The sequence below is a fragment of the Athene cunicularia genome (genome assembly GCF_003259725.1).
Source record: "Athene cunicularia isolate RWA chromosome 7 unlocalized genomic scaffold, athCun1 chr7_part1, whole genome shotgun sequence".
NCBI classification, from domain to species: domain Eukaryota; kingdom Metazoa; phylum Chordata; class Aves; order Strigiformes; family Strigidae; genus Athene; species Athene cunicularia.
In genome coordinates, this window is record NW_020799107.1 from 20,549,203 (window position 1) to 20,573,662 (window position 24,460).

Consider the following 24,460-nt stretch of genomic DNA (forward strand, 5'->3'; position numbering starts at 1 on the left):
CCCCCCCCCCCCTTTTTTTTTTTTTTTTTATTAGTGCTACATAATATAGTAATTGTGTGACTAGAAGGTCTCCGCTGTGCCTGCCCGGGTTCACAGGCCTGGGTGTGACCTCGCACTGCACCGGCCGAGCGCAGGAGCCTGCCACCGTGCCCAGGGATGGCTGTGCTGGCCCCGGGGCTGACAGCCTTGCCAAGAGGATGCAGGTGGCCCAGAGCACCCTCCATCCCACAGCTGGGGGGGAATGCTGAGGGGATGCTCTGCCAAGTCAAAAGGCTTACACCCTTAAAATCTGTCCCAGTCATGTCCCTGCTGGTAGCAGTGCTTGGCTCATATATGTCCTGTGGTCCTGGGACCTGTGGCTGCTGGGGGGAGATGCATATGGATATCAGGCCAGAGGAATGAAAGATGGGTTTTAGGGAGCACCCCTAGGTCCCCATGGCCCTCAGCATGGTTGTTCCACAGGTCTTGGCCCGGGAACTCTCTGGCCCTGGGGTCCTTGGGAAGCCCCAGGACAGCTGCTCCCCAGGTCCCATCCTGCCCAAGGACAGGCAAGAGGTGTGTGTCCCAAGTGCGATCACATCCCACCTGCCGTCCCCATGCCTCTTCGGGCCCTGCCTGCCCTTCTCTCCCCTGGACCCTTCCGGTGGCATGTCTGGAAAGATGCTCAGGCACCCCCAGCTCCCTGTGTAATCCTCCCTCTAGCTCTGTAACCTTTATCAGTGATGCTTTTTAAAGCATCAGTGACCCATGGAGACCCTGCCAGCTTGGGCTGCTCCTTGCCCAGAGGGCCTGGAGCCAGTCAGTGCAATTTTCCCCAGCTGCGGGGTGTGCCAGCCCCATGCTCTCCCTTGCTCCCCAGGCAGTATCTCTCAGGGGCTCCCGGGGCACTGCAGCCACACATGCCTGGCACGGTGCAGGTGCCATGGTCGCAGAGCAGTTGGCTCCCTGCCTGCCTGGCTCTTGCTCCCTGCATTTTGGGACCTGGGGGTTGCGGAGAGAGCAGGGCTCCAATCCCAGTCCCCACAGGGCCGCTGGAGAGCTGGGGCACAGAGCCTGGAGACATGGGCTGGGGACAGGCATGCCACCCCATGGGACATGGCATGCCTGGCATGTTCCTGGCAGGGTTGACTTGAGGATATCACTGCATTTGCGTGGCCAAGAGTAATATTAGATCTTCGTGCCACATTGATATTCCTGAAAGCCGCAATGGGCATTAATATTCATGAGCCCACTCAGCCTCATCCATATTCATGTAGCATCCCTCGACTGCACAGCCCCTGTGTGTTTTTCACCTGCTTGGCAGCGTGGTGCCCAGGAAGGTGCCAGCCTGCCACCAGCCAGGGCTGAGACAGGGCCATGGTTGCTGGTGCAGGATGAGCTGTGGGGATTCAGGGACTGACCCTCCCTGGGTGCTGCCCCTTTTTGTGGCCACCCAGTTGAGCTCAGAGCTGTGCAGACACATGGGTAGCATCTGTAAATAAGGATCCTCTAGTGTCCCTGCTCTCCCTTGCAGCCTCGCACAGCCTCCAACCCCTGCAGCCCTGTCCCTCCCTGGCACCTCTGCCTTGGGGGAGCACCCCCTAAACCGGTCCCCAAAAGCTTCCCAGTGCCTCTGGAAACCCTTGGGCAGAGTGAGCCTGGTGATGCAGAGCAGAGTGCCAGGAGGGTCTCAGGTACCTCCACCACCTGTAATGCTCTATTCCATCCCCTCCATCCCTCTCCCTCTCTCTGTCCCTCTGATTTGCTGCTGATGTCTCCCTGCATGGCCACCTAACTGCCCCATCTCCTGCATTTATTTATAGGACAAGCCAAACCCACTCCCAACCCCAGCACCAGGGGCTTGAAGCCCAAAGAAGACAGTCTGGAGGCATTTGATTCCCCATCATTGCCACACTGCTGCAAAATGGGTGCCCTGGGTGTCAGAGCTGCACAGAGGTGGTCGAGGCTCTCCAAGCTGTCCCCCCAGCCCCCAGGACAGCTCAGCACTGTCACTCCCTTGTGTAATGCTATTGCCCTTGCACCCCAGAAGCACAAAACCTTGCCCTGCACCCATACTGTGCAGGGCTGTGACCTTTCCTGGTTGTCACACCCACAAGCAGAAGGGGACAGGGGTGAGCAGAGAGGGCAGCATGCTCCCTGCCTGTAGCTGGGCCCAGTCCCCTGCCCCTGCCTGGCTGGATACGGCAGCTGGCTCTGTGCTGGTGGGTTTGGGGACACGCCATGCACTGTCATTTGACAGGGACATGGCAAATGGTGTCCTGTCTCTGGTCAGCTGCCAGCTGCATGGGGCTGCAGATCCTGGCACTGCATTTCTGCATCCCACCTTTGTATCTTTGCAACCACAGCACTGCCTCTCTGCATCCCGGGCACTGCATTTCTGTGTCACCCTGGCTGCAGCCTCTGTCTGAGGCAGGAATGCTTCTGGGCTGTGGGGCTTGTACCAGCATTGTGCTTTCACCCTAATTAGCAGCACAGCAGGGAGCCACGCAGGGGCTGTCACTGCCGCCAAGGAGCTTTCCCCCATCACCACAGCATCAGCCCCATGTGGGTTTGGAGCAGGGATGTGCCTGGGGCTGGATCCTGCTCTGCTTTTCCCTGCAGCATGGGTCCCTCCATGCTCAGCACTCTCATGGCAAGTGGATTAGGGAAAATGAGTGGGGCTAAGCTCCAAATTTGGGGGTTCTGGGCCTATTTTCTGCTTTAGGATGGCTACAAGGAATGAAAGCCTTTGCTGGCAGCAGCAGAGGACTGGGTGTGGGGTTCCAACTCCCCAGCCCCTGCTGGGGCAAGGCACAAAGGACTGGAGCTAATTGGGAGCTGCCCAGCGTGGTGCAGGAAGAAAACAGCATCAGTGGTGACAACAAACTGCAATGGCTGACCTCCTCTCTGATAATTTATTGCTTACTCCTTGGCAAAGGCCCTCTGTTTGCCTATTCATTTATGATTTTGCTGAAAAACCTGTTGATATTAGAGATTTTCCTAAAACCTCAGCTCTTGAAGTGATGGGATTGCAAGAAAAGGCGAATCTGCTGTATAGGATCATGGGGGCTCAGCTGGCTCATGGCAAGTATATATGACGGGATGCTGTTGGCAGCAAGGCTCTGCTTGCTCCTCAGCCTGTCCATTTGCCTGTGTCCTCACATCAGTACCCTTGCAGACGAGAGCGTGAAGCGCAGTAGGCAGGTGGAGACCCACCAAGAGTTCCTTATGCTGAGCGCCTGTGTCAGGAGTGCTGTGTGTTTCAGGCTGCACACGTGCTTTGCATCTGGTGTGTGCTCTTGGAGTAAAACCAGAAGCCACTCACTCTAGATGATGCCCTGCTATCTTCTTGCACTAGCTCTTGGGGACAGGACATCCCTGAAGGGACATACAGATCGGTACATCTCTGGGGCTGCCATCGGCTGCTCTGCCACACTCAGCTGGTGACAGTTCTTTTTCCCAATTGGGACTACTGCCCCTGCACCTCTCCCCTGTGCTCTCATCCCTTGCTTTAGGCTCCCAGCAACTCTCAGACATTGATACCACAGTGAGCTGCTGTTCATCCACAGCTTTGTGCATGTCCCCTCTCCAGCCTCCCACTCACCACTTTGGCAGCTCATCTTCAAGCTTCTTCTGGTTCAGGGGTACTGCTGGAGTCTTCCCACAGCCAGACCCCCTGCCCCTGCCCACAGTAAGGGTTCAGACTGCTGGGGAGCCCTGATGAGGCTTCCCCAGCCCTTCACAGGGATCTGTCCCATGCTGCCTCATGGAGAGGTCCCTCCATCCCAGAGGCTTTCTATGGTCACGAGTCTCAGCAGAGCCATACAGTGTGGAGCCGGGGTGCCCTTCCCCTGGCTCCTGGCCGTGCCGGCCTGTCTGCCCAGCTCCCGGCGCTCCTGCCTCCCCTGCCTTTCACTTGTGTGTTTTTACGGCTCGGAGGGAGCCGTCCTGCCCCAATTCCCCGCATGCTCCTAATTTCATAGTTCTCTCCATATATCCATATATATCCATATAGCATTTGATACAGGTTTTATGGGCATTTCCATACGTTTTACAGACACAGCCATTACAGAGCCAGGTTTCACCTGAGAAACCTCAGGGGAGTGGAGCACTGAATCGCCTTAGTCTTGGCCCCAGAACAAGGCTCTCTTCTCTCCCTTGCCGGGGCTGCCGCTATCAGCGCTGCAGAGGGCAGGGGGACAGCGAGGGGCTGGCGGTGCCTGCTTCAGGAGCTGGGATGCTGCTGTAGCCTCATCCTACAAACCCCAGCGCTGTCACTGCTGCCCCTTGCTCCCTCCCCAGCTGCCTGCCACTGGCAGAGGGGCTGCTTTGCGCTGGGCTGCTCAGTGCAGCTCAGGACCACAATCTGTATGGCCAGATTGCCAGGATTTGGCCCATTTGCCTGCCTGTTGGACTGTGCATCTGGCTGGCTGCGGGGACTGGAAGCCCTCAGTGGTACAAGGGGAGATGCCATCTGTCTGACCTCTGGCAAAGCAGCCCCTGGCTGGTGGATGGGCAGAAAACGGATCCAGGAGATCATACAGCTCTCCACACATTTTGGCATGCTGCAGAGGCTGCCAGCACTGCAGTAGCACCCAGCACTGCTCAGGGGCTGATCATGTTCCCAGCACAGGGGAAGAAGCATCAGACCTTGTTTAAAAAGAAGCCAGGTGACACATGCCTTCATCACCACCGAGGTCAGACCCTGGAGCAGCCTGAAGCGCAAATCTGGGGCATGCCCGTGACATCATGCCCAGGTGCTGGGCTGCTAAGCAGAGTCTGCAGGGGAGGATGGACTGGGGCAAGCAGGTGCAGGGATGAGCCCTCCCTTAGTACCCCCTGCCCAGTGCTTCTTGTTGGGGACAAACATAGCAGCACCTATGAGGGTAGGTGCTTTGGGTTCCTGGTTCTCCTGGTTTCACGCTGGACTGATGGGCCAAGGAATTTTTCACCTTGCATGTGAATTCCCATTTGTAGGGCAAGTGCCCACTCCCACCCAGTGCTGCTTCCAGCCAATGCCATAGGGACTGCTCCCTGCTGCTTGGCCATCCCCAGCATGGCAGTGGCAGTGCCTTGGCTTGGCTATTAATAGCAGCTCCCCTCTCCCCTTTTGAAGGCTGGTGGGAGCTCAGGGTACATCCCACTCTGTTTCTGTGAACAGGTCCCAAAAGCAGGAACCATTTGTGGCTTCCCTGGCCAGCGTGTCTCTCCTTGGCCTCCAGCTTGTGCTATTTTCTGTGCTGTTTACTGTTCTTCTGTGGGCTGTCAGGTTTCCGCGCTGGGGGAAGGCTTGTAAATGGGGCGGGGGGGCAGCAAGTCCATACGGAGGGGCTATGGGAAGGGGGGGTGAATGGAGGAGCACAGACATGGCCTTTATCGCAGCCTAGGGGATGTGTGGCTCATAAATCCGGCTCAGGCAGATAGGGGATAAATCATCCCAACTCGGGCACTGGTGGTTACCCATGGTTAGAAATTAACTTTGTGTTGGATGGGTCCCAGGCTGTGGGATGGGAAGGGGAGGCTGCTCCAGGCAGCGTGCCTCCCGCCTGGCCGGCCCCTGAGCCAGGCTGCAGGCAAGCGAGTGCCCGGTGCCCTGGCCCAGGCAGGCAGGGCTGGCAGGCACAATTAAAGCCAGAGCTGATAAAGCAAACATTCTGGGGTGGATGTTGAACCTGTGCTGTGGGAGATGACGCCCTGGCACTCACACCAACCTGGCTGGGCTCTGGTGCTTCAATGGCTGGCTGTAGCCACTGCACGAGCCACCCTTAGGCTTCAGGCACACTGGGAGACACTGGTCTGCATGGGAGGGGACGGGGAGCTGGGGTGCCAGGAAAGGTGGCAAGGTGTGTATGTGGGGCAGGAGGATGGACGTGCTCACAGCAGGACTGTCCTTTCCCCCAACAGCTGCAACCCAGGGCTTGGCAGAGCCAGGAGCCCCATTCTGTGTCACAGGGACACACAGACTGGGGCAGTCTCTGGTCCAGCTCTGTTTCTCTGAGGGTGTGAGGAGGCAGTGAAGCCCACAGACCCATTTCACTTCCCCTCTCCAGCTGCAGCATCCTTTTAGTCCCAATTCCCCTTTCTCCCATCCCCAGCAGTTCTTGCACAGCTCCATGAGCATCCCCAAACCTTGCCATGTGTAGGCCCAGGACTTCCCAGGGGGCTTTTGGGTATGTGACTGCAGCAACACCTTCTCCATCTGCTCATGGCAAGCATGCACAGCTGCGACCATGCCATCCTTGGGGTCCCAGAGCACCCACCAAGCGGGGAGAAGGGGCAGGGCTGGTGGGGACACCCCTCCTGCAGTGGGTCTCCAGGCAGCTGGCTCAGCTCAGCTCAACTCACTCCTGGCCCACTCTCTAATAGCTCCCCAGCTTTCCTTTCTAACGAGGCTCTAATTGGAAGCCGGTTGTGCTTCCCTTTCCCTCTTCTCAGAGCTCACCAGTCCCAGTGCTGCAGGGCGATTAAGCTGAGGTTTTGGGTTTTTTTAATATGGCAGAATTATTTTGGAAGGGCCAGGATCGTTACATGACGGGCTTCTTGAAAAACCCCAGGCTTCGCCTTTCAGACGAGGCCTTTTCAAGTGGTTTTGCACAGTACACGTCTCTGGGCAGCGACCGTCTCGAACAGTTACTGTTAATTATAGATGCCTCTTTCCCGCTCGCCCATTACTCAAAGGATTTTTGTGTGTTTTAACAGTGTTTTACATCAGCCTGAATAAGACTCTATTCAGTATTTCCAAGAGCTGGAACTTGGGCATCCCCTGCTGTATGTGTTGTGCTCTCCTCCCTGCATCCCTGGGGCCAGGGACTGGGCAGCCAGCATGGGTACAAGCCTCCCTCCCACCGCCCGGCCAGTGCACGCACTGCTCTTGGCACAGGAGCTGCCCTTGTTGAGTGCACACCCTATTTGCACCCCGCTCCCGGCTATGAGCAGCCTTGGGTTTGCATGCTCAGCTCCTCAGGGTCACCTCCTAAATCCACCCTCCATCATCATTCTTGCATGCTGAGCACTGCTGCCTGCTGGTGCATGCTCAGCCAGACTCTGTGCCTGATGCCCTCTCATCCTCTTTGGCCAAGGACTGAGGGGCAGCGACAGCCCTGTCACTCTTGTCTCATCCTGGTCTCCTCAGGATGTGCAGGGTCCTCTCCTCTCTTTCTGAGCCCCGGGCTGATGTGTTTCCCTTGCATTAACACAGGGATGTCATCCCTGCGTCATGCACTGCATAGCCAGAGCTGTTCCCCACATTCTTTGTGCTGCATTTATCAGCACTGTTTTCATGCCTTCTTCATTGCCTGACTATTCAACAGCAACTTTTGCACTCAGCAGTTTTTCTGACTGCCCTGAAGAGTTTAATATCATTGAGAAATGTTCTTACCTCCTTGTGCCACCCTGTTTGCCTGCAAAAGCCACCCTTTATTCCAAATTCTCTCCTCTACTTTACCCTAGGCGTAGGATCTGGGAAGATCTTGCCTCTTCTCCCATGACAGCTGAGCTGGTTTAGCCATCTTTGGGGAAACGCCTTGCCCTAAGTATTTTCCAAGTCCCACTGCATGCCCCAGTATGTTCAGCTGGGCATGCTGGCCCCTTCTGGGAGCTCTGATGGGTTCAAAAGGGGTGACTCCCCCCCACGGAGCAGTGCTGCACCTTCTCTTCACATCACTTCTGTCACCATGTGTTCTTTTCCCCCTTGGCTGCTGGTGTTTCTGCAGCTCTCAAAGCCTTCACAGACAGAGGACCAAGCCCTAAGCTCTGGGTCCCTCTCGAGAGATGAAAACACCCCAGGATGTGCCAGGCACTCTGAGGAGTCATGGACTTGTGAACAGAGCAGCCTGCCCAACACTCAGCAGCTGGGGTTTGGCACTGGGTACTCCTGCCAGACAGTGCCAAGCTTTGGTCAATGCAGAGGTTTGGAAGGTTCGGAAGAGGAGGGGCATCTTCAGGACTGCTCTGCTGGACCAATTTCACAAGCTCAGAGGGGACAAGAACTTCCTCTAGGTGCCCCAGGGCTGTTCTTGAGCTTCTGGCTGCTCCCCTGAGAAACCATGAGTTGAGAGAGAAAAGTGGATCCAGCTCATCCTCATGCCCACCATTCATCCTCCTTCAGGCTGGAGAGGGGACTTTGGGAAGGGTGGGGGACAGAGTGGCGTTGTCCAAGGAGGGACCCATTTGGGGAGGGAGGGATACACCTCATTTGGGCACCTCCGTAGCCCTTGTCTCCTCCAGCTCAGCATATAGGGCACTGTGGTCAGGCCCATTTATAAAGCTGGTAAATATATCGGCAGAGTTTGTATCCCCTCCAAAGGTCAATATTTGTAGAGAGTTTAATTTTAACTTAACAAGCAGTTGTTTGCAGAGGCTGCCCTGTTTGTGTGTGTGTGTGTGTGACTGTGCTCTTCCTCATTGATCGATGTTCGTAGGGAGGCGTGCGAGCGGCTCGCATGTGTGCACCAACCCACTGGGGCGCAGAGGGGGTCGGTGCAGCTCCCCACTCCTGGAGGTGCTCCAGATGCAGGGGCAGCGCTGTGCGGTTCAGAGGACAAGGACCAGGGTCTGTGGCCAAGTCTATAAATGCAACCCACAGACCTCTCTGGGAGGTGACAGCGGGCAAAATGTGTCCTGTGAGGCTCTGAACAGCAGTCGATGGGGACAGCGGCTTTCCCAGCCTGTTCTGACCGGTGCTCTGGGCTTGCTGCAGGCAGCTCTGCGGCCACACAGCCCCCAGCCTTGCCCCTCCTGAACCCATGTGGCTTTTGTGGCTCTCACCCATGTTCTGGCAGTGTGCATCTCTGAGCTGAGCTCGTTGTTCAGGCTGGTTCCAGCATGCAGTGCTGGCTTTGCATAAGGCTCTGCACTGGTCCCCGTGCACAGTCACTCCGAAAACAACCATGGTGTCTCTTCTAGGGCTCTTCCAGTATCACTACCCATGGAGTTTTATCTCTCCCTGTTCGCTCTCCCAACCCACCATGCAAAGCAAGCCTGCCTCACACACACACCTGCAACATCTCACTGGGCTGGTGGCTCTTCTTTGCGAGGTCTAGAGCCAAAGCGCCCCTGTGCTGGCAGGGGAGAGGGGAATGGCGCTGCCTCACTCTGCACCCAGGCACCTGAGGTTTCTGTGTCTGCTAGTCCCAAAGCAATCCTAGATGAAACCCTGAACTGTGCTTTACCTCAGCTCTGGCCATATGTTCCCAGAGGGGCTTGGGGACAGACTGTGCATCTCACCCACCCCATAGCATCTCACCCTCTGGGACAGAGACTGGGTCCTCTCAGGTACCCACAGTGCATCCCAGTATCCTGGGCAGGATAGGACACCAGGTCGGGTCTGATACCCTCCCCCAGCCCATCTGGCTGAGGGCACAGAATATGCTGTCTGTGGGAAAACAGGAGAATAACAGTGGGCACAGCCCTGGCCGCTGGAGTTTTCCCAGCAGCTTGGGGATAGGAAGAGGACAATGCAGCTAGGGGAGAGGCGGGAGCCCACTGTCCCCGCAGCACGGCCGCTGGGGCTCCATGTTTTGCAGCCTGCCTTGTGGGCACTGAGGTTTGGTTTCCTTCTCTCTGCTCTTTTCCTCTTCCTCGCCAGGCCCCGGGGCTGCCGGCTGACCTCAAAGGGAAAAGCGGGCTGCGAGGGACAGCGGTGGGGACAGGCAGGGGTAAACACGGGGCTGGGGCCGGCCAGGCAGTGGGTGATGGAGGTGAAGTCATGCCGTGACGTCAGCCCTGCGGCTTTGGGGACAGCCGTGGTTAGGCTGCGCAAGGAGGGGCGGCTGTTTTCCTGCAGCTCTGCCGCTCACTCCTGGTGCCCGTCTAACTTATAAACTTTAATGGCCAGTTTAAAAAGTTCCTGCCATGGGCACCTTGTTGCCAGTTTTAGTTTGTTAATTTGGAAACTTTCCCCTCTGTGGTCGGCGGAGGAAGGACTTGGGTCCGCTCGGGGCCAGTCATCAGGACACGTGGGTGCCAAAGAGACAGTCCAGAAGAGCTCTGTTCCCGTCATTGGTTTTGGGGCTGGGTCGGCCACACCAGCACCAAGGAGGGCAGTGGGACGTGTGCTGTGCATGGGGAAAATGGGCTGGAGGAGCCCCCCAGTCCCCCCCGCTGCCCACATATTGCTGAAATAAATTTAGTTCCTTGGCTGGTGGCTGGAGAAGCACCAGCAGCAGCCATCTGGTCCCAGTCTGCGCGGTCCTACCCCTCTGCTCCAGGGGTCATCACAGCTTGGGGTTGGGCAGGCAGCATCCTCACCCTGCAGCCCTTGGGAGACACTGGGAGACCCTGCACCTCTGCTCAGGCGGTGAGAGGCATGGGGAGAAGGTTACATTTGCTCTCCCCGGTGCTCGGGTCCTCATCCGTGCTCTGGTGTTTGTCTGGCTCGTCTCCCAGCTGCCACCATCACTGCAGTGGTTGTCCTGGCCGTGGGACTCCAAGCAGTGGGTGTCTGTGCTGCAGAGACTGTCAGAGGGGTCTGCTTTGTGGTGGCTGACAGCTGTGACCCCCCTCAGCCACATCATGGGGGATGCTGACATCCCTCCCAGTGGCTTGCTCTTGCCATGCTGCAGCTGGCTGAGCTGGGGCTGGGCACAGAACTGTGCCTGCATGTGCTGCTTGGCAGGAGCAGACGATGTGAGGCCAGCACTTCAGGAGATGCTGAAGGCATGGCACTGCTGCTCTTCCTTGCTGCTCACCTTCCCCAAAGCCCTCCAGCAGTCCCCATGAGGTGTGGGCTGGCAGAATCATGTTTCACCAGTGCAAGCTAAGCTCTCCTCTGCCTGCAGTGACTCAAGAGGCCCTTGCAAATGCCCAGGAGGTGCTAGGTGCTGAGACACAGAGCCAAGGCCTGACACCCTCCCATGCAACAAGGAAATCAGTCTACAAGCTTGAGGGGAGCCTCCCCACAGCCTTTCCACCCAGCCCTTCCTTTGCAGCTGAAGAGAGCAGGGACATCTCCCCCCCAAGACCTGTCCACAGACACCTGGGATTACTGATGGAGGATCTCCAAGGAGTGACCATGGCTTGGCTGGGTCTCACCTTGTCTCCAGACCGAAGTGGTGGGGCTTGTCCATACATTCCTGCTGTACATGCTGGTTGTCTGAGGGTGCTGCATGCAGGCTGGTCCCTCCAGTGCAGGTTGATATGGCCATGTCATGAGCCCCTGTGGCTGGCTGGATCCTAAACCCAGCTGGGACAGCCCACCCTAGAGCATCTTAGCTATCTGGAACCTTTCACAGACCTTGCTGGGGGCCCAGGGAGCTTCACAGCAGAGAAGAAAGCTGGCTTTGCAGAAGTCTGCACCCCAGGGGTTGAAATCCCCTGGGATGGGCACCCGGAGTACTATAAATAGTGCGTGGAGCCAGATGAGCAGAGGAGTGGCCCTGGTTTACCAGCACTTTCATGCCATGGCTTTCAAGTGGTTCCCCTGCTTCTTCCCCATGAGCCAGTGGCACATCTGAGCTCAGCCCAGGCACGGGGCTGGCCAGCGGGCTGCCTCCGGTGCTGTGCCACGTGCTCTGCAGCCGCTGGAGCCGGTGCCGCTCGCCAGCCCCAGAGCAGCCCTGCCTTTGCCAGCTCTGTAATTGATTCCTGCTCCCCTGCGCGGGTGGAGGCTGCAGATGTGCAGCCTGGCAGGAGGCAGTGGGCTGTGAGTACCAGCTCCAGGATCCAGCCTGGGCAGGGAGAGGAGCAGCTCAGTCCCTGCCTTGGCTCCTGATGTTTACTTTGAGAGCTGCCTTTTGATTTTCCAGGTGTTTGGAGAGGTTCTTTCCCAGCCTTGGGTCCTGGAGGCAGGGGACTGGGGGGCATCCTGCTCCCCCTGGTTTGGGTGTGCTAGAGGAGCTGGGGTAGTTGGAGAGCAAAGAAACGCCTCCCCAAGTATCACTATTGTGTCTGCCAGTGACAGGCTCGTATTTTGAGATGATGGCAGCTGATTGCAGTGCAGGGGGGGCTGTAGAGGTCCCCCATTTCCCTGAGGCTGCAGAAAGACCTGGCTGTGGAGGAAGAAAGCCCTCCACAGCACCCCAGTAGCTCTGGAAATTGGCCCCCCAGCCAGCCAGCAGCCCCACCAAAAGCTGGCATCTGGCAATGGGGAGCAGGGGCAGGAGCCATCATGCTCTGGTTTGCTGAGCCCTCTGATGTCTTTAAGGCTGGCAAAGAGCAGAGCCATGGGGATGGCAGTGGTTTAAGTTATGGACAAGGATTTTCTAGCTTGGCACTGGATAGGAGACAATCTATTGGAGCATGTTATTACAGATAAGGTTCAAGATAAACGAATTTTCAGACTGGAAGGTGATGGTGGTCCAGGAGAGTGACTGCAAACAGAAGAGGTTTGACATGAGCATCGGGGAGCTGCACGCAGGCACCTTGGGTACCTTGTTTTTCAGTGCTGATGATGATAGGTAGCGCTGCATGGAAGAAAACACTTAGAAAAATAGGGATGAAAATGGTGAGGCTTTTAAAAAACCCTGTATTTAGCCAAAGGGCATGGTTTTGATGTCTGGATGTGGCAGGGGGTGGGTGAACCCTTCGGAGCAAGACAAGCCCAAATGGAGAGAGTGGTGTGACGAGTGGGCAGGGGGCTGGAAAAAGTAGTGGTTGTTGGATCTGGGGAGTTCTTCACTCCTCATTGTCCACAGGGGAACAGCAGGGCTCGGACCATCATGCTTCTGGCACAGGCTGGGATCCCTGCCCTTGAAAATGAGGGGCGACTCAGGCTGAACCGGGCAGGACAGAGATGGAGGGGCTACAGCAGCAAGGAGAGGTCTTCTCGCCCGGGTGGAGGGGTGCAGCGTGGGGCAGGGTCGGGGACATGGCTCCCAGCTCCTCCAGTCCTCTGTGCCCCTCCAGGTGGCACTGCAAGGACCCCATCCCTCTCTCCAAGGGCTGAGAGGGCGAAGGTGCCCTGACAGAGTGTTTTATTAGCAGCAGGTGCCTGAAATCCAACCCATGGCCCTGCAATCCCTCCCCTCACCTGGAGATGAACCCGGTTTGGGGGGCACGGCTGTGCAGGGTGAGGCCCCACCAGTGCTGGGATTACCCCTGCTGTAACTAGAGTGGCTCCCTGGCAGCCTGATGGGCTGGTCCTGCCGTGGGCGACAGGCGCGTAATGCCTGATTTCACAGCACCGATGTGCTCTCTTTGCTCGTGACCGTGATGTCTCCTGCCCTGGCCAGCTCCAGCCCCTGGCCAGACCCCGACCTGCAGCAATGTCAGCTGGGATTAGGCACAAGATTTAGGCTAAAACCTCTTTGCTCCTGGCTGAAGCAATGACAGAGGGGGGAAAGCCTGGCCCATCATCTCTGTAGATGGAGCTCCTGCCCTGCCCTCCAGCCCAGGTGTGGCAGCTCCCAGACCTGTCGTCAGAGATGGAGCAGGAGCATCTTGACCTGCAGCCAGCACCAGCGTTCTGCAAATGTCATGGACTGCCATGGCTGGGAGCAAACCCCATACAGAAGACGAGAAAGGCAGAGACTCCACTATCTCTCTGACTCTGATGTGGTCCGTGAGATGGGCATTAGTCCCTGGGCTGCAGGAAACCAAGGGGATGTTCCTAAGGGAGGAAGCTGAGCAACAGGAGTGGTCCATACAGAAAGGCTCCTTTGCTGCCTGCAGTCCTGATCCCAAAGAGCTCCTTGCTGTGCCCAGACAGCTCGTTCCAACAAATCTGTGACTGGGAGGAGGAGCTGTGGGGCAGATGGAGCCAGCAGTCCCCTGCCCTTGGCTCCCCCAGGCAAGGGGCTGGGGGTGGTTTGGCAGCAGATGAGCAGCGATGTCCTGTGGGAGGGCTGGGGCTACCAGCCCGCTGCAGCTGGTGCTGGGGGGAGGCAGAGCAGGATCCGTGCAGTGGTCAGGGATGCTATGGCACCCTGACAAGCACCAACCCTGGCCTTGCAGGAATGCTGTATCTGCACCTCCCATGGTGCTGTGCCCAGGATGAGGGTACTCATCACCTCCTCACGGGGTGCACAGCCTCAGGCAGCCCTTTGTGTCCCTGTAAGCTTGTCCTCTCCCAGAGTGTCGTTTCCTGCTCGTCTGCCCGGATCCCGGCTTTGTTGGCTGAGCTCATTTAGCTTTGACAAAGTTTATAGTGCGCTGGAATGCAGAATGGCTGCTGGCCTCCCTCCAGCCTAAACATCCCCACCCCGTGGTGCGACAGGAGCTGATAAGGGTGAGTGCTGCAGCGGGCAGGTATCTCGTGCCCAGCCCGCGACCTTACAGCCATATGACCTTGAAGGTTGTCATTTATCTCACGCACGTGTGTGTATGTGGGTGTGTGTGTGTGCGAGCTGTCTCCCATCCCCAAGAAATGTTCTCAGCGTCTCTGGTTTTCTCTCTGGGCCAAACCCACATGCACGTTGCCCGAGACCAACTCCGAACAGACTTCTTTGATGAGCAGGGCTTAAATATATATTTGGCATTCCAGCGGCAGCGTGCCGAGCGCGGCCGAGGGTGTGAAAGTGTTTGCTTGACAAACTCTGGGGGCTCTCGCCTCTCTGCTGGCCCTGGGGACTTGCAGGAGAGAAATGTCAAGGAATTTTTCACCTCTCTGTTTTGTTTTGTGTTTTTATTTTGTTTTCCTTCTGAGAGTGCATTTTTAGCTCTGGTGAAAGGTGCCTGATTGACAGTCCCAGAGACTGAATCCACTCTCTTTGCCAGGACAGAGACAGTGGGAGCAAACATCCCACCCTGGTCCCAGTGGGGAGAGGGAACAGCCTCTGTGAGCCTTTGGCTGACCCTGGAAGCTCCTGTCTCCTCTCTGCTGTCCCTGTCCCCTTTGTGAGCCCAGTGCTGTCATGGACAGATTTGGGTACCAGCAGGATGGAGATGTCCCACATCCTAGATGTCCCAGGGTCTGGTCTGCTTGGAAGCCGGCCCTTTGCAAAGAGTCTCTGTCTGCTGAGGGCAGCAGGGTCTCAGTCACAGGGTCCTTTGTTACAGCTCAACTGGCCCCAACAAGCCAGCTGCCCCAGCACCGTGCTGTGAAGACCCCAGCACCATGCCCCTTGCTCCATGGAGGATTTCCTAGCCAAGTATCCCCATGTGCTGTGGCACCAGCCTGGGGTACAAACTGGCCCCCAGACACTTTTAGGGTTGCAAAGAGGTCTTGCCACCTTGCACCTGTGTGGCAGGAGATGAAGCAAGTAGAATAGGAGAGTGTCTCCATGGGCAGGTTGCAGGTGGATGGGCTGGATGCTTGGAACCTCCCCAAATGGTGCATGGTAGGCGCTGGGGGCACAAAGTCAAAACCGCCCTGATCTTCACTTGCCACTTGGTTCCTTCTGGGCTGCAGCAGGTGATGGGGCAGGGGAGGCAGCTCTGTTGCCCCATGGTGGGGCTGGGACATGTAGGGCAGATTAGGGTGCAGATCTTGGGCTCTGGGCTTGGATGGGAGCCCAGGGGTGTTTCCTGAACAGGGAGGAGAAGGAGGGCAGAGCCTCCCCATCGCTTCAGCCACTGTGTCCTGTGCCCATGGGAAATGGGGACGGGAGGCCCTGGGCAGTGGATTCAGTTTCAGAGTCCTTGTCTGCAGTGCCCACTGGAGTGGGACGAGATTACTGCTGGCTCTTGGGGAGGGGGCTGGGGTAGGCTGCGTCTGTGTGTTCCCAGCTGTCCCCAGCATAATCCCTCAAGAAAGAGAATCCCCTGCCGTGCTGCATCCCCATTATCTGGTAGCAGCACTCCCTGGCCCTAAATCACCTGCTGCTCCCAGCCTGATGGATTACCATGGAAATGGAAGTGCTGTTGGGAACTGTGAAGCAGGGTTGGGAACCTTGGGGGGACATGGGGCTGGGCAGTTTCTCTGTCCCCGGGGCACGGACAGGCTTGGCTCAGGCTCCCCGAGGTTTCTTTCCCAGCCCACTGAAGAATCGCTGGCTTGTCTGGCGGAGCATGGACCTGTGGATTTCCTGGGCAGCGAGTCGCTTTCATGTGGCCACTCGCAAACTCTCATGACATCACCGGGGGCTGCTCCTCCCGGAGACAAACCCAGCACTTTTTAGGGGTTTGCCATCCCCCCGCCTCAGCCTGTGTGTTTTGGCTGGGGGGAACCTGGGGAACCGTGTCCAAGAGCAGCCGCTCTGGCAGGGAGATGGTGCACAGGGCCAGCGGGGAGGGGGAGGGCAGCGCGTCCCCCCCCCTACTGAATAAACATGGGCTGGCCAGGGCTGGAGGGGGCTTTTCCAGGCTGGACCACACCCCGGGGGGCTATTTTTTGCCATGAATGAAGGGGCTGTGTGCTCGCAGGGCAGCCTGGCCTCCTGCCGCTGCTGCTGTGCACGGAGAGCTCGCCTGACATTCAATCCTGTTGCCTGGCCAAGGACCAACATCTGCACTGAGCAGCTGGGCACTGCCTGTGGGACACCTGGGCACCGGCACCGCCTGTGGTACACCTGGGCACCGGCACTGCCGGGGGGACACCGGGGCACTGACACAGCTGGGCACTGCCTGCAGGGACCCCGGCAGGCTGCTGGGACTGGGAAACACTGGCTGTTGCAGGGCAAGGAGAAGTGACGGTGACTCAGTGGCTGTGCCAGCAGCGGTGCCAGGGCCGCTGGGGCATGTCAGACCCAACCCAGAAAGGGCCATGTGCCTGGGGAGCTGCCTGAGCTAGCCCTGCTGCCCCCCTGTCCCACACAGCAATGCTTCCTGCTGCAGTTTCGGGTGATGATGGGGCAGCGTCCCCAGGGGCTGCCCCTCCGGCTGCACCTGCCTGTAGGAGGAACTGCAAAGCTGCTGGGGTGGAGTGGCCACTGTCTCCTGCTCAGCCTGATCCTGAACGCACCCAGATTCCCCCCAAAGCCCCTAATCCTGCCTGGCTCAGCCCCAGCTTCCGCTCTGGGCCCTGTTAGCTCAGCTAATCTCTTGTATGCCAGGTTTAGGGACATGATGGGTGCAGCATTTCTAGGGGCATCCCCCTGTCACCCCCAGATTTCACTTCTCAAGGGGTCTGTAGACTGCTCTTCCAGTTCCCAGCCCTGACACAGGTTCCTGCTGCCTCCTCCAGCCCTGCTGCCCCATGGGTCCCAGGGGAGCCGTGAGTGTTTGTACCCATGAATGAGTGGCCTGTCCTCGCTGGGTGGAGCTGGGGTGCTGGATCCCACCCCTCACTGTTCCTTATCACCACACAGCATCCTTGTGATTCAGCAGGTGTGGCTCCCTTTCCGTCACCCCACTTTGCAGGAAGTTTCCCGGCCAGCCCCCCACGAGCCCTGTGCAATAATAACAAGCTGGGATGAGCTGGCTGGCCTTCCTGAGCAACCCTACAATAACAAACCAGTGCGATGTGTCCAGCTTTCCTGGACAGACAATAATAAACCCGCATGAGCTGGCACACTTTGCGGAAGAACCCTACAATAATAAGCCTGGGTGATGCGTCCATATTCACCGAGCCACCCTACAATAACAAGGCAGTGTGAGCCACCCAGCTTCCTCTCAGAGAAGAGGGGTCCCTGAGCTGTCCCCCTGGAACAGCAGGGACTCTGCCACCAGGTGTCCATGTCTTCTGCTGCTGGACTTGCCCAGGCCCTCTGCTGCCTGCACTGGCCCCTGGAGAAGGCACCCCATGTTGGTTGGTGGGCTAGGCTGCCAGAAGTGATGCCTGTAGGTGCCATCAGCCTGTGGCTCTGCTTTTCTGGAAGCCAGCAGCAAGTCTTCACAAGTCCTGGCATGCTGGGACTTGATGCTTTTCAGGGCATCCTCCTTGCCCAGCTCTCTTGCCAGACTGACACCCAATGCCAGTGCCCCGGAGGCTCTCCTGCTGTTGCTTCACAGGCTGCTGGACAGGAGGGCAAGTGCCAGTGGTCAGGCTGGAGCTGGAGGTGCCACCAGCAGCCCCCTGCAGCCCCCGGGCAGCCATGCCCAGTTTCTTGCAGGGTCGCCCAGGCAGGGAGGCAAGGCTGGTGCCTGTAACAAGGGCTGCTCTGCTGGACCCACTCTTTTCAGGGAGTTTGTTGGCACTTGGGCAGTGGGAGAGCTCAAATGCCCATGGGTTTGTTGGGCAATGTGGTGGGATGTGTGTGATGGGGTAGGGACGGTTCTCAATGGGGGCTGCAGTCCCTCACCCCCACCAGCCCTCTGCCAAGCTCCAGGCTGCTCCTCGTGGGCTGGTCCTCAAGTGTCTGGGGAGGAGATACTGCAACCTTCTGCCCTACCCCTGTGCTGCCACTGACCCTCCTTTCCCTGGGATTTATCTCTGGGAGCTGGAAGCAGCAGTGGGTGGGCAGGGCAGGGTCAGACACACCACCTCCCCCGCCATCCAGCATCCCTGCATGGTGGGGGGGACACCCACATCCACCCCAGCGTGGTGACAGCACAATGCAGAGCCCCTGCTACCACCGCGCCCCTCTGCTCAGTGTCTGCGAGAAAAGCTGTAACCCAAGCCACGAAAACAGCACAAGGAGAAAAGAAAAGGGTATTGAGCGTCAGGGCTGCTGCGGTCACCGGCCAGCATAGACTGCTGGTTGTTAAGCGGGTGCCTCGCTTGCAAAGGCTGCCTTGATGAAGTGTGAGACAGCACTTGCGGAGGGACGCGGGCAGGCATTCTCGCTCCATCTTCCGCTCACAGTGCTGCTCTTTATGCGCCTGACATTTGCTCGCTGGAAAGGCCCTGAAAGTCAGGGGGAAAGGAAAACATTGCCCGCAGCAGGGCTGAAGCAGCGCTGGGAGGAGTGCCGTGCCGTGCTGTGCCGTGCTGTGCCGTGCTGGGCTGGGCTGGGCTAGGTCGGGCTGGGATGCTCGGCCGTCCCGGCCTCACCGCCCGCTCTTCCCCGGGGTGACCCCTTCACCTCTCAGCAGCTCTCCGGCTGCCTTCCCCTGCCGGCACCACCGCTTCCTGCCAGGTGTGCTCAGCCTGGCTCCCTGCCTGGGAAGCCCTGGCCATCCTGCCCCTGCCTGCTCCACGGGCGGGCTGGCAGCACCATCAGCTCTAGCTGCCGCTTCTGCATGTCCCCAGGGCTGTGTGTGGTAGGGGGTGATGGGGACAGTTCGAGCTCAGCACGGGTCCCTTAGCCATCTGCCACTGGGGTACACAGTGCCCCAGAGACTGCTGCAGGCTGGGGTGAGCCTGTGTGAACAGATCCAAGGACTGGAGGAGGTGGGAAAGGGCATTGGTGGTCCATGTGGGGCAGCTCGGGGTGCCTGGAGCCAACTCAGGGTGGGGCAGCTCAGTCCACAGGGAGAGGCGTTGTTCCACTAGGGAGCTGGGGCGGGAGGCCAGGCTGATGTGTTCTGCTCCATCCTGAGGGGATGAGCTGCCCCTTTCCCTGTCCTTGATCCCAGCTGGAAGGAAGGGAGCACTTCAATCCCCTCCATATCTATACTCCCGCAGGCAGATCCTGATAGGATCCCTTGGTCTGGCGCTGTTGGCAGAGGCTGAGTGAGCAGCTAGCACACATCAGTGCTGATCTACCTGGACCCCAGGGTGGATCCCTCCCCAGCCTAACTGACACTGGCACAACCATGGGCAGAGATGCCCAGTGCACATCCAGCAAGCCACGCCAGCCCCATTCCCAGGAGCACGCCCAAAGCTTGTGGCAGGACAGAGTGCCAAGGGCAGCCTGGCCATGCGGCACAGGAACGCCCCAGCCATGGGAGCCCTTCCTCTGCCCACCGCAGGCTGTTGCAGCATCGCCAGGCTTCACCCATGCCAGCACAGCGGTGGCCATGCCCATTGCCAGAGAGCCAGTGCGCCGTTCCTGGGCTGTCACTCCACCACGCTGCTTCCGCAGAGCCTGCTGGCGGGGCAAGCCCGGGGAAGCCATGCCCCCCCCCGGCCCACACCCCTTGGCTCTCGGCCCCGGCAGGAATTATTAAGTGTGCCCCTGTGGAGCATGTGCTGAGGCTGGCCACGGGAATGTGGGCAGATCTGACATACAAGCCACAGCAGCCAGGCTGTAATTTCCAAACAGGCCCCATTCGCTCTGTTTTCCAGTTAAAAATATATTAAAAAATAGGAATGTGGGGTTTGTAGCAAAGAATGTTGGTAACCGCTTCGAACGTCTGGTGTGATAATGAAAGGGTCAGTCCCCAGCTTTGAGCATGACCGATTTAGACTCTGGTGCTTGGCACTGGCATGGGGGCCCAGCATGGTCCAGCCTGCCTGCAACCCCCCACCCGGGCCCAGCCCAGGGAAAGGTGATGCTTCTGCATTGGTGGCACAGTGCCGGGCTGGGTGACATTCACCTCCTGCTCATGCTGGCAAGAGGACATCCAAATTGCCGTCTCTTACGGCCTCTTGAGAAGGGAATCTGGGCTGGGGTGGGTGAAGGCAGGGTGCCTGGGAGAGAGACAGTGCCAACCACTGGCTCTGCTGACTCCCCATGCTGGGTTAGAGCCCCATAGCCCCGGGATGGAGGGCACTGGGTAAGGCTGCAGTCCAGCTCCCTGTGAGCTTCCCCACCACTGTGGCGCTGCCGGTGAGCACGGCTTGCTGCTGGTGAAGGATCAGGTGCCTGCCCCCATTTTCCAGGCAGTCCCCCCGCCTGGGCTAATCGCAGTTCAGGGTGTGCTGCAGAGCCTCCTGTGCTGCTGCCGCAGCCTTGAGTCACTCCTGATACCGGGCATCCCACTTGGCCTTGTGGCCAGGTAGTCATAACATGCAGGGCAAGCTGTGCCAGCTCCCCGGGCATCACTCCCTGGTGCCTGGTGAGCCACGTGGGGCAACTCGGCCAGAACTCCCCCAGGTGCCAGCTCTCTGCTCGTGCCGCTCCCCGGATCTCGGGTGTCATGTCTATCCCAGAGATCGATAATCAGAGAAAAACAAGTCATCAGAGGCTGGGGCTGACGTTGCAGTGGGGACAAGTTAGCTGCAGCGTGGTTCAGCTCAGGGATGTGCTGGGGCAGTTGGTCAAGGAGGAAGGGGAAAATCATTGGTACCCAGGGCTTGTCCCCCACCCAGCCCCTTCTGGGGACACCTCCTTGTCCCTCTCAGCCTCCAGGGCCATCAGGTGGCCGGTGGCTGGCACAGCACGCTCAGCTCCCTGCTGAGTCATGGCTCTGCAGGGAAACGCTTCCAGATCTGGTTATAAACCCATTTCCCTCCGAGGCTGTGAAGTGCGCCCTCCCATCCCGACGTGGGCCAGTGCTGGCAGCCCAATGGCTCTGAGCCCATGGACTCGAGACGTCGGGAAGGGCAGTGGCAGGAGGTGGCCAGTGACTCCCAAATTCCATCCTGGGCTTGCCAGAGCTGAGTCCTTCCTGGAGGCGTGGGTAGTGGCTGCCCTGCACCTGCAGACTCCTGTGCCACCCCGGATGCCTATCCCTCCCGGGGCAGGCTGATGGCACTAGGCAGCCTTCTCCCAGCATCTCCCCAGGATGCCACCCCAGTGGGTGCATCTGTGCCTGTCCCAGGGACACGTGGTGGTTGCAGGCTTGGGGGCACTCCACAGCATTGCTCTGTCCCCAGGGACGACATGAGGATGCTGCTCTGGCTCTGGGCAGCTGGGGCTGAGCACCAAGAGAGCAGCTGCCCTGCCCGGATCCTCACTTGGATGCTGGGAAGAGGAGCAGTCTGACAGGCCCGGGGCTTGGGGCATGTCCCAGGTGCCACCCTGCACTGCAGCCCACGCCATGGCTGGGTTGGAGCAGAGGAGGGTGGGCAGCACCCTATGCCTGGGTGTACAGCCTGGCCTGTTGCCCTGGCACTCCCTGGGGACCCCTTGGTGGCAGGGAGAGGGGGTGGGCAGCAAGGTAGTGGCACCCACGGCTGGGTGGCTCTGCAAGGGACTCTCCTGCCCTGCCGGAGCATTGACCCACGCAGTGCTATCTAGTACACTTTGCTCACTCCACCACTGTTCCTGGCTATCCTGGAAGCTGCTGTTTGCTTTTCTCTGAATTATGACTCCAGCTTGTGCCTTTGATCTGGGCTGTGTCGGCCACCCGTTGCTAGTCCCTCTCTTGCCTTTGAAGTGCAGTTGCCTTCCCAGCCTCAGATGCTGCTTTTGCAACCTTGGGTGCAACCCTGACCCCGTGAAGCGAGACACCCAGGGCAAGAGCATCCCCAGGGTGTCTGAGGTGCTCAGCATCCCTCTTCCTCCCTGGGACCTTATGACAGGCCAGTACAGCTCATGGCGGGGAGGCTGGGCAAGAAGGCATTGAGAGGTGTGTTTGCCCAGTGGCAAGCAATCCAGGGGATGCTGGCAGGGTGCTGGGACCAGAGCATCACTCCCTCCTGTGGCAGTGGGCAGGGACACAGGAGGTCCTGCACAGAAGCTGGCCAAAAAGCTGTTAGTGCCATGCATGTCTTACAGCTAACGGGCCTTTCATGCCCGTGGTTCCAGGGATGAGACCTGTGGGGAAGGCTCCTTTCTGGGCACCAGACAACCCATCCCAACATCAGCCCTGCCCTCCCTCCCTGTCTGGCGGTGAGCAGCGAGGGGGGCTCAGCCCGCCCTTTCTGCCACTGGGAAGCTGGGGCCAGGCTTTGCACTCTGGCCTTGAGTGGGTCTGAGTGTCCCCATCCCCTCCCCGCTCCACTGGCCCAGATTAAATCCAGCCTTATCTGTTACACTTTGTTCTCCTGCTGTCTGGTGTGGAGCAGAGCAGAGATCAGTGCAGACCTTTGACACACACACCCCCCCACACACAGACACATACAACCAGCCATGCGAGCACTCAGAGCCATGCTCACCTACACACAGCCCCCGTGCACACACACACACTCACACTCACCTGCACATGTGCACCCATACCATGCCCTACACACCCCCACGCAGCCACCCCCTTCAGAGCACACAGGTTTCTCCATCCCTGCATGTGTTTGTTTTCTGGCTGTGCTCTGTGTTAAGTTCCCAGTGGTGCGTGGGGCTTACCCAGACTGCCAACCTCCCTGTCGTGAGAGCCAAGGTCCCCCATGCGCATTGATGTGTCCCAGAGGGCGAAGCTGGCATCCCGCAAGCCCTGGCAGGGGGTGCAGGCAGGAGGAGTGGGGCTTCCCCTATGTCAAACTTGGATGGAGAAAAAAATGTGTGCAGAGCGATGGGAGCTGCTCTGGCAGCCTGGGAGCAAACCTGGGCATCTCTTGTCTTGCCACCGCATTGCCCTCACTTGCCATGGGGCCACTGGGGATGGCTTGTGCTGCCCCCATAGATATTGCTGGAGGCAGTTGTGGCAGGCCAGGGCTTCCCATCCCCACCCGTGGTGCACCAGCCAGGGAAGCTGCAGCCCTTCCCCTGTGTGATCTTATCTCAGACATTTCATGAATGACTTGCAAACCTCCACAATCTGCCTCTGAATGGGAAGGCAGCCCACTGGCTGGAGCAGGTGTGCAGGTATGTGCACACGTGTGTGTGTGTGTGTGTGTGTGTGTGTGTGTGTGTGCGTGCGCGCGCACCCGCATGGCCATGTCCAACCCAGTGCCAGAGCTGGCTGGCCCCACAAGCTGTGCCGCCTCCCCTGGGGTGAAGCAGAGGGAACCCAATGTGCGGAGGGATGGACCACCCCCCTTCTCTGCCCCACCGCGGCACCGTGGAAGGGTGTCCTGGCAGGAACCGGCTCCTGGCAGGTGATTTCCTGGCAGAGTGATGGTGCCTCTGCTCTCTCACGCAGAGCCTGCCCCAGATCTGCGGTGCGGGAGAAGGGCAGGCATTTGCCTCTGCTCTGCAGCAGCTCTACACAGCAGTGACGCAGCAGGAGGCCAAGCAGGCTCGGAAACGGCACCACTCAGGTGAGGAGCTCCGTGGCTGTGGGATGGGGAGTGCATGAAACACCTGCCTTCCCAGTGATTGAGCCCCCATCTCAGGAGAAGGGGAGTGGGGGTCCGGGTACAGATCACCCCATGCAACAGCCTCCCCCTTTGCTTTTCCCCCCATGGGCTGAGGTCACCCATTCAGGCTCTAGTCCTGGTGTGGGTTTGGGCACTGCCCCGTGCTCCCTCATCTCAATCCCAAATTGCATCTCTTTCTGCTGATACCAGAGGACACCGAGGGCCCTGCACCTGCTGCAGAAACCACAGTGCACCCCCATCCGCCACCTCCATCCCAGGAGGATGAAACAGCATCTTCCAGCGAGGGAAACACAGTGAGTGCAGCTCTAGAAACAGCCTCTCTGTACCAATGGCAGGATGGGGCCTGCACCTCCTTTCCCTCCTCACATCCCAGCCCTATGCCCCTCCAGGATGGGCTTGGGGGGTTCAACTTGGTTCCTAGCCCATCCTTCCCCATGTATCCTGGCTGGGGAGCGTGTGGTTGCACATGTGTGTGTGGTTTGCACTCCCCTACGGGCATGACAGGAGTGTCTTGCACATGTGCACCCATCCTGCGTGACACCCCGGAGGATGACTGGCACTGCTTCCCCTTTGCTTCCAGCCAACTTCATCCCCAGCTCAGAAGCTTCGGCTGCCTGTGGCCAAAGCCAAACCGAAGAAGGCGAAGGGGCTTTTCAGCTGAAAGGTTGCTGCCAAGAGAGGCAGTGCAGAACACCCATGCATCCTCTGCCTCTGCTCCTGCGTTTCCTGATGGACCCTGCCCTCCCGAGGTGTTTCCAGCCAGGG

The 24,460-nt window shown here is 58.7% G+C and overlaps 1 protein-coding gene across 1 annotated transcript in view; it reads left to right on the top strand.

Moving 5' to 3' along the window:
- Positions 1-24,460, top strand: part of NHEJ1 (non-homologous end joining factor 1) — a 43,448-nt gene extending 18,988 nt beyond the window's left edge. The window contains exons 6-8 of the mRNA XM_026852812.1: positions 23,518-23,635; positions 23,885-23,988; positions 24,276-24,460. Coding sequence (XP_026708613.1) covers positions 23,518-23,635; positions 23,885-23,988; positions 24,276-24,356 — 303 coding nt within the window. The 3' untranslated portion in view covers positions 24,357-24,460. The remainder of the gene's footprint in view (positions 1-23,517; positions 23,636-23,884; positions 23,989-24,275) is intronic.